A 13,109-nucleotide genomic window follows, 5' to 3' on the forward strand; every position below is an offset into this window, starting at 1 on the left:
TATGAAACCAATGTGGCAAGAAATCTCCGGATTCACATGACTAGTGAGAAGCACATGCATAATATGATGCTCTTGCAGCAGAACATGAAACAGATCCAGCACAACCTGCACTTAGGCCTTGCACCAGCTGAGGCAGAACTTTATCAGTACTACCTAGCCCAGAACATAGGCCTGACTGGAATGAAACTGGAAAACCCAGCAGACCCTCAGATGATGATCAATCCATTCCAGCTTGACCCAGCAACGGCAGCAGCTTTGGCACCAGGACTTGGTCAGTATCCATTCATCTCTTCCTTACTGATTTTACTATAAGCATCATAATCTAATTGAAGCCAAAACCTTTTTTCTAAAATTTTGCCTTATATTGTGTCTTGCAAATTTCATTTTTAATAAAGCAGCAAATTATGAATAGATAAGACTTATATGGACAGTGTCAACTTGAAATCTAGTCAATATAAATATAGAGTAGGATAAGATGCTACGTTTTCTCCTTGTCAGTATATTGTCTTTGCAATCAAATTTTCTTCTTCCCTCTTGCTGTGGAAAGATCCATATAAATGGTAAGATTAACCAACTATATAACAAAATACTGGCAACTTTACAAAGTAAGAAAAGTAAAGGCACCTATTTCTTTGTAAATTTTTAATTAGTACATAAAAGTTTTTCAGAGAGAAATGTTATTTGAAAAAAAAATCAACAGTGTCCCTTTCTGGTATTCAAATAATAAAATAAAGAAGGCAGACTGGTCTCTCATGTTCTTATCTGAGCAGTGTATTAGCAAACTGTTGACTAATGTTAAAGATCTGTATTACAAAGTACTAGACACTTAATTCAGTTCTAACAGACCACTTTTGATATTTCTAAATTGGTCCACTGCATACATTTGAATATTAGGAAATCTAAGATTGTATATTAAAAGTAGCTGAACTAGTACAGATACAGTTATCCTAATTAATATGTTATAGACATACATTGACCTATGTTCAGATATAACGAAACTACAATTAGTGATATGTGTAAGTTAATCTAGGCTTTTAAGTTGCAAAAGCATTGCTGTTTTGTTATTTTATTGATCAACTTTCATGCCTTTGAAAATACAAATTCCAGAATGACATCATGCCCAGTAGGAGTAATTAAAGCTATCTGATGAGGGAATTTAGAAGTTGAAAGGGATGATTGTAATTGATCCTGATTCAATCCTATTACAGCTTTTTATAGTTTAAGCTCTAGAGAAGGCAAACTCCTTGTCAAGGCTTTATTTTACAGATTCCTTTGTGTGTGCTATGCTTTCTGGTCTCTACTTTCCCTTTTAATTTTTTTTTTCCTGTAGTAAATAATGAGCTGCCGCCTGAAATCCGGCTTGCCAGTGGTCAGCTAATGGGTGATGACCTGTCCCTCCTTACTGCAGGAGAGCTGTCACCTTATATCAGTGACCCAGCGCTGAAGCTATTCCAGTGTGCTGTTTGCAACAAATTCACCTCTGACAGCCTGGAGGCCCTAAGTGTGCATGTGAGCAGTGAACGCTCTCTCCCTGAAGAGGAGTGGAGGGCTGTAATTGGAGACATCTACCAGTGCAAGCTCTGTAACTACAACACTCAGCTCAAAGCCAACTTCCAGCTCCACTGCAAGACTGACAAACATATGCAGAAATATCAACTGGTGGCTCATATTAAAGAAGGGGGCAAAACTAATGAGTGGAGGCTGAAGTGTATTGCCATTGGCAACCCAGTTCACCTAAAATGTAATGCCTGTGACTACTATACCAACAGTGTGGATAAATTGCGCTTACATACTACCAATCACAGGCACGAGGCAGCCCTGAAACTATACAAGGTAAGCCTAGTGACAGCAATTTAAGTTGGCACAAGATAGCAGAGGAAATTAACTGTTTCCATCCTAGCAGAACAAGACGTTGATTAATCAGTGAATTAAATAGTTGTTGAATATGTTTATAATCAAACAAAAATATTATGTTGTGTAGTCAAGAGGTACTGCACCTGGAAATTTTTATAGATTTACCTTATGCCCTGTTTAGTTTTCACTTTCTTTGAACAAAAAAGTGCATGGCTAAAACCCTAAGTCAAAAATAACATTGCCACATAATGCATGGCTAGAGAAATTTTATATCTATTTTATAATTATAGCAGCCTTTGTCAGCTAAATTTTAATTGCAGGCTTTTTTTAGCCACAGAGAATGATGAATAGTCCATGCCATGTATCAGAAAGAAGGTGACTTTCTGTCATGGATATCTGTTTGCGGACTATATCACAACCAAACTATTTTATACCAGTATTTACTGTAAACACATGCACACATTGCATTATTACCAAGAGTATTCAAAAGCAAACAGTGTTATCCTTTTGTCTACCCTTTTTTTTTCAAACCAGTAATGACTTTTCATAAACATGAAAGGGTGTGGTGTAGATACATATGTTAGTAGAATGGCAAATATATTTTTATCTTTACTGGAAAAAACTATGCAGATGTAATGAATGTGTGGGAGTGGTGAACACCATTTATTACACAGCTTGTCATGACTTTTTCCAAACCCTAATTACTGGGTAACTTATTTTCTGCAGTGTGTTTACTGGATTGGCTTGATTGTCTTGGTTCATGTACAAAATATAACACATTCATTTCCAAGATGAATAACTTTGTAACTTATTAGAAACTTCTTTTGTCTAGAGGATATTAAAATTCAGAAAATATTGCAAACCATTAGTCACTCTAACAAGCTCTAAATATGATTAGAAAATCCATTTTGCAAGTGTTATCTATTGATTTATACTAGAATTTTTTGATAACTAAACTATCAGGAGTCAGCTGCTGATTGTAATACCTATGCTGTTTTTCTAATCATATTGAAAATGTATACATGGACAAAGCATGGATAAAAACCTTAGCAGTTCTTTCATTTGGGCAAGAAGTAATGGAGTTTGGCCTACCTAATACAAATGTTAGCTTGAATTATGCAGGTCAAAATTTAGATTTGAGATTAATTATATGATAACTGCAATACTTAAGAGATTTTGCTAGACAAAAATGAAGACAGTACATTTTTAATAATAATACAGTTTTAGATCCACAACTTTCTTCCATAACTCTGACTGTTCTTACCTATTTAATCTAATTTCATTTAAAAATTAACTTATCCATAGTTACAGGGAAATTTTTTAGGGAGTTGCTAATTCCCATTTTCAAAAATAACAAAATTTCTGAGTCACTTTTGAAAATGGGTGTTAAATGCTTCAGCTGTTGTTTTTCAGTCCCCAGGTTCATCTGTAGATTTGCATGAAGTAAACAGGATTGAAAGCCCCAAATTATCTACCCTTTCAACATAACCCTTTCTTCCTTCTCCCTCTAAAACTGCCTTCTCCAAAAAAATTCTGGCTCAGTGAATTTGGTTTTAGAGCATATCTTTTAGGGTCTCAAGGACAAAAAAGGGAGTGATATTCAGATTCCAGTACTTCTTAATGAAAATGCTCTGCCGTATGTCCACTCATTTTTCAACTGTTGTTTTGCTATAATTCAGTTGAACTTTAATAATGTAGTAGAGTACACTGAGATGGACTGTCTCTAAAGTAGACTAGGCCCAGACGCTTTAGGGTCAAACGCACTTCAGTGTAGAGGGGCTACAAAAGGGTCATAGGTGGTATGGCCTATGCATTTATTTGATGTATTTCTTTAAGGCCTAGACTGATGTGAGTAGGTAAGACTCTCAGCTTATATATATAATGAATTAGCAATAGTTCAAGTAGTTTTTTATATCTGGAATTAGCAATGGCAAAAATAAGTCTTGCAAGATCAAAACATTCTGACTTCTCATGGTTTAAAACAGAACATAGTGGTCTTGATCCTACAGCCCCTCCACATTCCCAAAGTGACTTTGGTGTGAGTTGAGGGTCAATAATCAGGCCTTTAGGTAGGATTTTTACAAGATTTTAAAAGTCTATAAAGTTACCTGCTGGCAGACTTGATAGTTTTGTCAGGTCTTGGTGAAGTAGTTGACACCAATTCAGTTGTAAACTTTTTTCTCTTGATATACAGCAGATAAACTTTTAGAGTACCTAGGAAAAAACATTAATTTGTATGAATAATAGATACATGCCTTGGGAGTGATATAGAATATTCATGAATTGTGTTTATATTCAACCAGCTCCTCTAACTCTTTAAATTAAGATGCTGTGAATATGGTTTAGTAATAAAATTTAATACTAAAACCATATGAGAGCACAGAAAGAGACACTGTGACTTTGCTCCTTTGTTTTGTCAAGCACCTCAAAGATTTTTTTTCTTTTGTCATTTATATTTATTTAAATGTTATTGTTCATGAATTTTCTTTTTATAAATGTTGCCATAACAGCTTTATTTTCTTTCTGTGCTTAACTGTTGATGGGATAAAAGGATGTCTTTTTCTAAACATAGCTTTTAAAGCTACCATGAACATCAGAGTTTCTCTTCAAGAGCTGTATAATTTTAGGCAGTATCAAAATGTCACTTTTAAAATTAGATTCAAAACATGGCAAAGTTAAAACCTTTAGCTGTTTTCTAAGTTATAAAAAAACCCAAAACTCACGCATTCCAGTATTACAGTATTAAGTGGTGTTCGTAATGTGACTGCTAGGAACCAGAACAAAGAGAGTCTTACCCTGAGTGAACCCCACTTGGGCTAAATGAAGTTCTAAAAGACTTGCATTTGGAATGCTGAAGTTTGGTATTAGAAAATTAAACCACAGAAGAGTTGTGAATCCTTTGCAGTATCCAGCAAGAAGCATTCAATCACTCTACAAGCAAATAGAAAAAGACTCTATAGCAACAAAGTACATTTCCATTCTCCAGGAGGCAGAGTGAGTCTTCCGCAGACTTAGGAAGCAGAGACAGGACAGTGATCTTTGTTGCTATAAAATATAGATAATTTTAACTTCTCTAGGGAAGATATTTTGTAGCTTAGCAAAATACCTTGTGATGTGCTGTAACTGCATACATCTTACTCTGTATTCGTAAAGTAGTTTTCAAATAATTTTAATATGCAAGCAGTTAAGGTGGTCACGTTTTGTGTATACAAACTTGTAATTGATGAAAAAGTTAGTTAACTGAATACTTAACAAACATGGTCTAGTGCTAGCCAGATGATTTTGTAATCACAGAATAATAACAGAATTGGATGCCCCAATTTGTGTTATTTAGTTACTAGGTAACAGCTTTAATGGAAAATGAATTTTATGGGGTATTTACATCATACCATTTTACATAACCAGTTGTTTAAGGGAACTTGACAAGCAGTATTTGATAGATACTGCTTGTCAAGTATCTACCAAATACTCAATACCAAATATGCAATACTCAGCTGTGAAAACTACTGCGCTTTTCCTTTATTGACAAAATATTGACTCATAACACTATTAATGCTATGATTGTCAGTTCAATTTGAATTGATCACTTTGCTTCTTGTGTTCTGAAAAGGCAAAGATATTACCCAAAAGGAGAATGACCTAATTCTAGTTGAAGAAGGTTAAAGGTGAAAGGTTAGTTGAAAGCATCATCTGCCTAGCTGCTTAACTTTAAACTGATCAATTTAATGAAAATCTGTTTTACAGATGGTGTTTTAATGTCTTTGGCAGGATTTAGGCAGCTTTAACATTAAACGTATGCTAGTAAAAATTATTTCTTTATTTGACCAGAACAACACCTTTTCTTTTATGTTTTAAGGTAAAAGGCATGTGGGATGTGGTATTTTGGCAAGAGACCCAAAAGCAAAAAGTGTTGATGATCTTTCCATATGGGCTCAAAAACAGAGAATACCTTTATGTCTATTGCTAACGATGACTGAGGAAACAAACAAAGCTGTGTTCATTTTTCACCATAATGTTTTACTTTGAATCCATAAAAAGGAATTTAAGTCAGAACTGTGCTTGAAAAAAGCTTCTCTTCATTGCCTAAGGTGGAATGCACCAGCACTCAGAAAACTTTATACCAGGTAGAGCAAGCTAATTGTGCCTTTAAGCCCCGTCTATTGGCAGATTTGCATCATTTTCATTTCATTCTCATAATATTGAATAAAGGATAATATTTTAATCTTCTTATTTAACTATAGATGCCATAAACAATAGTGAAAGTAAGTTGTTTACAATGAGTAAAAATTACATGATGGAGATTCCCCTAATAAGCAAAGGGCCAGATTCTTAGGGCTGTTGGAAGTCAGTAAAGCTCCTTTCACCCCAATTGGCCTCCCATAATTTTACTTAAGATAATCAATACAAGTGGAAAATTTTGTTCCGTCTAACTGTAAAATATGCAAGTCAAAATAAATTTCTTAGGCTTTTAATACAGAACTGTCATACTTAGCTCTGTAATTTGCTAGAGCTCTATATCCCTTCTTGCAATGCATCTTTAAATATTACACATGCAGTCATGGTCTGTGTATAACAGTCTTAAAAGTGGTACCCTTTATTTTATATTGACCTTCCAACTTAGTTAAAAAAGAGTTTACAATGAGTCTTTGTTTTGTCCACAAATGATCATAAACAGATTTCTAAAGAGCACAATAAAATGAGATAATCACAAATGTATAACATCACATATTGAAAGGATAGAAGAACAAATGGGGCTTTTACTAAATTTTATAGGATGGATTTATAGTCTATTCTTGGGTCACTTAGGGCCGAGAATTTTCACGGTCAGCTGCTTGGTCTTGCTAGCTAGCATCCTCTGCAGGAAATGCATATACCATGCAGCACCTGCTCTTCAGCTGGGGTTGTACTTCTATGCTGTTTAAAAGTGAGGTGTCCACTTCTCATCTGGTTCAAAGTCAAAAGCTTAATTATACTAGCTTTCTTCTGCATCTGTCATCAGTGAAGCAGAATAGTCTGTCTGGATTCCATAATGCTGTTTGCATATTTGGATTTTAAATTGGCTAGGGATATTGAATGCATTTATCCCGTGCAAGGAGGCATAAGTGGGATTTAGTCCTTAGGTAACTTTTAGTGTAACGGTTCCCTAAGGAATATTGCTTGGGTTTTCTCGTTATCCTTGTTATGGATGAAAGCATCATTGTTAGGAATTAAAAACTGGAGGTATGAAATTATGTGGGGGAAACATCAAAATGAACCAACAGCCCCAATCACTTCGTTTGCTTTTTTCTGTTGGTCATGAACTGATGATACCTTGCTCAATTTGGTATTAACACAGTCACGTTATTTTCATTTCAATAGTCCTGCACCAACTTTGTAATTTAAAATTAAATATCCCAGACATGTGCCATTCCAATTATAGAACAGTCATTGTCCCAGTATGATGGTAAAAGAGGTCAGGAGATTGTGCGGCACTTATTTGCATAAAAATCATTGTGAAAGAGGAAATTGGAATATGTCTGTACAACTGAGGAGCCAAAACATGTTTAGCTTAATCTTTTTTTAGCTAATTGTTTAGATGAAGAAAGCGCTTTTTAGAAATAAACAAAAGTTATTCTTTTATGTTGCTAAACATAAACCTTACGATTGAAAATATTTCACTTTTTATATTTATTTCACATATATGTTCATATGAGGGTTGAAGTTCTCTGTGAAATTTAATTCCCATTGCTAGTTTAAGTTATTGTAATTCAAATTATGCTATTGTGCTTATGTACAAAGATAAAACAAATGTTGAAATAATATTTTGTGTATTAGACTAATATATGTATGCATCTACTCTATGTACTTATGCATAATAGATAAGTACATTGATTAAAAACCACAAGTTGGTGGCTAGCTAAATAGCAATTTCAAATCACTCTCTTCTTTAAATTAAAAAAGTAATTGAGAAATTGTCATGAATATCAACCTGTTGTTTTCAGCTCCATATATATTTTTATTTTTATAGTATGCATACATATATCACCTGATTTTTAGACATGCCCTAATAGCTTCTAAAAGACATGTCAATATTATGTTCAGCTTTTGGTACATCAGCAAAGCAGAAAATACATTTAAATGGGTGCCTAGAGTATCATACTATGTGTTTCCAGTAAAACAATGATGTGAAACCCAATTGAAACCTAATCCTGCATCAGGATATACAACCCTGCTATGTGAAAAGATCCTATACTAGGCTGTGCAGATACCACTTCCAGTATGAAAGAGGTTTCCCAGTGAAGCACTAGCTGTGCCCTCATGCAGAGCAAGACAAGTGAGTATGTTAAAGGATGGAAAAACTGGTGTTAAGGGGATGAGCTCAATCCTGTTTACTTCATATGCTAGACATACATAATGGCTAAATAGAAGCCATCCTGTGTTCTTGGAGCTATTTCACCACTACCTTAGGAGAAGTATGTAGTTATTTCTGACTTAGATCCAAAGTAGGGAGGTATGTAAATACATAAGAATTGTGGACTTAATCAACTGCTCACAACCAGCCTTGCACCACAGGCTTTTTGTTATCTTATGCAGTTTTGTTTTTGTTTGATATTATCTCCTATACAATGGAGTTGTTTTTCGTAACATTTAGTGAATGCTGTTTACCAAACCTTAGAGACCCCCTTTCCATATGTTTTAACAATTAACTCTGAAAAACTGGGGGTATCTAAACGTGCAGAGTAATTAGCTCTACAGTAAAGTGTTACTTTCTACACATGTGGTACTATTAGGTCAGAGTAAATTAATTAACTCCACCTTAGGATAGTAGTGCCTAACCCAAGTGATCTCCTATAGTGGGATTATTTAGTCAGCTGTGATGCATATGTTGACAGTGACCAGGGCTGGCTGGGACATGAGGGTGCTTCAGTGCAGAGGCTGCCTGCTGACCAGCCCCACAATGTAGCACCCTCATGCCCCAGCCTGCCCCTTTGCAGCAAGTTGAGCCATGGTAGAGCAGCTCCAGGCTGCAGGCTGATTTCTCCCCACCCCCAACAACACCCTCAGCTCCCCTGCTAGCTGGTGCTGTGCCACCCCAGCTCAACGTGCTGCAGTCCTGGGTGCATGTGTACATGCTGTGCCTGGGTACAGTAAACATGCCCCCCACCCCCACAGGAAAATCTGCAGGAGAAGAGCCATGGGGGAGAGTGAGGCTGGGGCTTGGGCTGTGCTCAGGATGGGCTGGGTCATGGGGCACACAGAGCCTGGCAGCTTCTCCAGGGGCATGGGTGGGTGGCTCCTGCTGCTGTGTGCACCATGGGGGAGGGGGACACGCCCTCCCCCTTGGCTCCCCTGTGCCACAACCCTGGATGAGCTCCTGGGCTCTGATTGCCCCAAGACCTGGCCCGGCCAGGCTGGGTCATGGGAAAATCAGAGCCCAGCAGCTTGTCCAGAGGTGCAGTGCAGTGCTGGGAAGCCAAGGAGGGAGGCATGTGCCCCCCCCAATCTTTGCACTGGGCAAGGGTGGGCTGCAGCTGTGAGTTGGGGTCTGCCTGCTCCCAGCCTCTGTGCCTTGCTGCCTCTGCTTTGAAAGTGGTGCAGCGCAATGCCATGTGCCTTGCTGCAGCAGCAGGACTCACATGGTGCTGTGCTGCTTTCAAAGCAACGGTAGCGAGGCGTGGAGCCAGGCAGCAGGTAGAGCCCAGCTCACAGCTGCAGCCCACCCTTGCCTCATGCAAAGACTGGCGGGGGGCACGTGCCCTCCCCCTTGACTCCCTGTCACTGTGCCACACCTCTGGAGGAGCCGCTGGGCTCCAATTATCCTATGACTCGGCCCAGCCAAGGCCATTCCCTGTGAATGAGGCCCAAGCCACATTGGGTCATGGGACAATCCCCACAGTGCAGCGGGGAGTGGGGCAGGATCAGGTTTGAATGATTTGTCCTTGCCCCTGCCCCACTGTGTCCTGCACTGAGGAGAGGTCTCGATCTAACCCTCCTTTCCCCCCTGCCAAGCCCAGGTAAAGAAAGAAAGTTACCTGCCTGCTGGGCCGGCTGCAATCCTGGTTGCACACAATATCCGAGTGTTTGTGCCTCTCCTCCCTGCTGCAGAAGTCTGCAGCCAGGTTGCCTTCTAGCCATACCTGCTACCCCCTGCATTTGGGAGTGCTGAGCCCTGTTAGCCCCCCCCTTCCACCACCTATGATTCTGATGTACCCTATGCTTCTTAATACTGTATAAGTAGTTCTCAAACTTTTTAGATTCAAGGCACCCCTCTTTTGACTCAAGACACCCGTCCATAACATTTGTGAATTGGGCAGTGCTCCACTTCGGACACTACATTATTTATACAGTGTCTGTCTCCTTGTAGAGGGGTCAGGCAGTGGGGGTGGGGGAGCATCTGGGTAGGGAGAGCCTGAGCCTGCTCTTATTTGTTTATCTCATCACATCTGGAACCAGAGCTTGCCCTTACCTGCTTAACTCCTCACACTTCTTTATACACCCTTCAGAGGATCTTCCGGCACCACAGAGTTCCCCAACACCCTAGTTGAGAATCACTGCACTATATCCTTAACTGCCTCTCATCTGGAGTTACGGAGAGTTGCTGATGGTTTGGGAATACATTTCCCGCAGCCTGAAAAGCCCTCTTCTGTCCTGCCTATTTGTCTTCCCATCATATTTAAATTCTAGGATGGAGATTAATGGTGGAGCTGTCATTGTGGCTAGTTGAATTAATCCCTAAGATTTCTAGATTGCACAGGACTATGCACGTCCCACTATGTTGACTGTGTGCTTGTATTTGTTTAGATAAATATTCTCATCATTTTTGTATGTTTACTTTCATCCACAGAAGCCAAATAGTTCTAACTGTGCTGCTCTAGGAATTTATAATGCTGAGTAACAAAGAGTCTAATGTTGCATAATGCTGAGCAATGCCACTTTTCCATGCACAAGGTGTTGGGCATCTTATAGGATAAGTCCATAGTGTGTGTGCCTAAATAAAATACACTTCTTGATAAAGAGCATATACCAGGTGCATAAACCTGACCTAAGGTTTTATGCTAATGTGTCGAAGCCATAGATATATAATTTTTCTGCTTTATGATGGAAAGTCTCTTAGGAGAGCACACTTCACACACTGAAATAGTGGAGAATGACCCAATCATGCAATGGTAGGTCTTCATGCTGATATATAAAGGAAGTGTAGATTCAGTAAGAACCCTGGGACCTTCCTATTGTGGATTGCCAAGAACAAGCATGTCATGGAAATGACCCACTTGGTCTCCAGAGGGATGGCACCAGCCCCGTTATTCTACAGAACACTGATACATAAAGTATCATCTAACATAGCCTCAGGGGAAGCGTCATGTGCTCGTGTCCCTGTGGGAGGTAAGGTATTAAGATAATCTTTAGCTTTTAGAGACAGAGGGCATTGAAGGAGACAAAAATGGAGCAGAGGTAGTTCTAGAATGATGAAGTGAGCAAATTCCCAAGTCTGGGGCATCCTGTGACAAAAGCAACAACAAACATCAACATACAGAGAAAAAAAACTGTTGGTTTTTTTATAAGGTGGGAAAGTGTGAGCAATTTTGTTCTCTCCATGTATAAAGTGTTCAGTAAACTATGTATTTCTAGCAGGAACCATAACCAATGACACACCTATAACGTATTGGCTTAGCTATTCTGATTTAAGAGGTGCCCTTTTCTCTTTGAAACCGTTGTACTTGAATATAGTGAAGTTTTGTTGTTAGCACAATTCAGGCTTGTGAGACTATGTAAACAGATAAGTGTTGTAGTGTGACTGTCCTGTGTACAGGTGCCCCCGGGGTTGTGGGAAAGTATTAAGAAGTCTCTTTCCCTACAGCAGCCTCTATTCTAGTTGCAATCCTTGTGGTCCCATCCGAGCCTTTCAAAGGGCAGAGGAGTACGTACCAACTATACTCTTTCTTGGTCCTACAGACAGGAACACACTGCCACATCCTCCCACCCCCTGCTGTGACTGAGTATGGGGATGTTTTGTCCCTGAAAAAATTAACCTTCGGGCACAGACAATTATAGTTCCAAAGTGATTGTTTCAGAAAGTGATAATCATGTTTGAAACACAGGCTTATAATTGAATCTACTCTGAAATATTAACGATAGCTGGAGATACCAAGCACCTGCAGTGATACTTTGTATTTAGACATCTCATTTTAGAGCTCTTTGAGATCAATGAAAATCTTTCCTAAGACTCCTTGTATTCTTTACCCACAGATTTCCAAGTGATTTTATACAGAAGGAACGTGTTTTTTGCCTTTTTCTGCATGAGTTGAAAAGTTGCAAGCTTGCCCAGGTCTCATACTAAGTAGGATGGGTATGATGGGGTATTCATGATATTTGAATTAAGGATTGCTGCTAGCACCAGATATACATTTCTTAATGGTAAATTGAGGAAAGGGTTTCTTTCAAGAGTTTCTGCTGTGTAGATATACATGTAACTTAAACATGCAGTGAATGCTAGTAAGTAGATAGGCAATATGTACAAGGTTGTTAATGAAAAAGCGCTCTGTGAACCAGCAGTATGTAGTTTGTTGCTGCTCCTGTTAACATAAAGAAACTAGGTCCAGGAAAGGTCTTAGTATTCTGGCTCTTCAGGCTTGCTAGAGATGGAAGAACAAGAAAGGGGTTGCTCTGCTTCTGCAGTGAGGCAGCTTTGAGTGTCTAGCTGTTACTATTTTAGAAGTACCCTCTGGCATTTGCAGTTATGTGCTTTATGCATGCACAACTAATGAATGACTGGAAATGAGGAAAATTGAAGCTGTGACTGAAAAAAAGCAAAATGCCAAAATGCAATGGTTTGTGAAAGCACTATGTCTCCATTTGTCCTGCACATCTATGTTTCCAACCCAGGAGGGAATTGCAACATTTTTGGAATATATCTGCATTGGGTCATTCAGATGCGTGACTCCACCTACCACACACACAAAAAAAAAACCCAACAAAAAACCCCCACATTTTAAAATAATTTCAAGAAGTTTGTGACCTATAATCACTGCACAGACACAAAAGCACCACTGGTAGAGCTATAGGTCTGTAAGGTCAGATTTAGTAAGGTGCCATGGCAGGCACCAACAACATAACACAGAAGGCAATTTGCATCACCTACATATAGGGACTGCCAGTGTACTAGTTATGTGCCCCAGCCCAGGCCAGCCCAGATCAATTCTGATGCTGGCTTTAGTTTGCCCTGTCCACACTGTTTACCTTTCTCATCTACACTTGGCCTACTGTGGACTGCCCTT

At 38.9% G+C, this 13,109-nt stretch overlaps 1 protein-coding gene across 5 annotated transcripts in view; it reads left to right on the forward strand.

Annotated features, from left to right (window-relative positions):
- The window catches only part of ZFHX4 (zinc finger homeobox 4), a 183,726-nt gene that overhangs the window by 32,863 nt on the left and 137,754 nt on the right, over window positions 1–13,109 (forward strand). For 4 of the 5 annotated variants that reach the window (XM_090040203.1, XM_090040201.1, XM_090040206.1 and 1 more), the window contains exons 2-3: window positions 1–271; window positions 1,331–1,833. The exon at window positions 1–271 is cut by the window's left edge and continues 2,353 nt beyond it. In XM_090040203.1, the coding sequence (XP_089896329.1) occupies window positions 1–271; window positions 1,331–1,833 (774 nt within the window). The remainder of the gene's footprint in view (window positions 272–1,330; window positions 1,834–13,109) is intronic. The other variant, XM_090040205.1, reaches the window with a different exon arrangement.

This window comes from Crocodylus siamensis, chromosome 3, assembly GCF_052110815.1.
Source record: "Crocodylus siamensis isolate JL-2025a chromosome 3, ASM5211081v1, whole genome shotgun sequence".
Lineage (NCBI taxonomy): Eukaryota > Metazoa > Chordata > Crocodylia > Crocodylidae > Crocodylus > Crocodylus siamensis.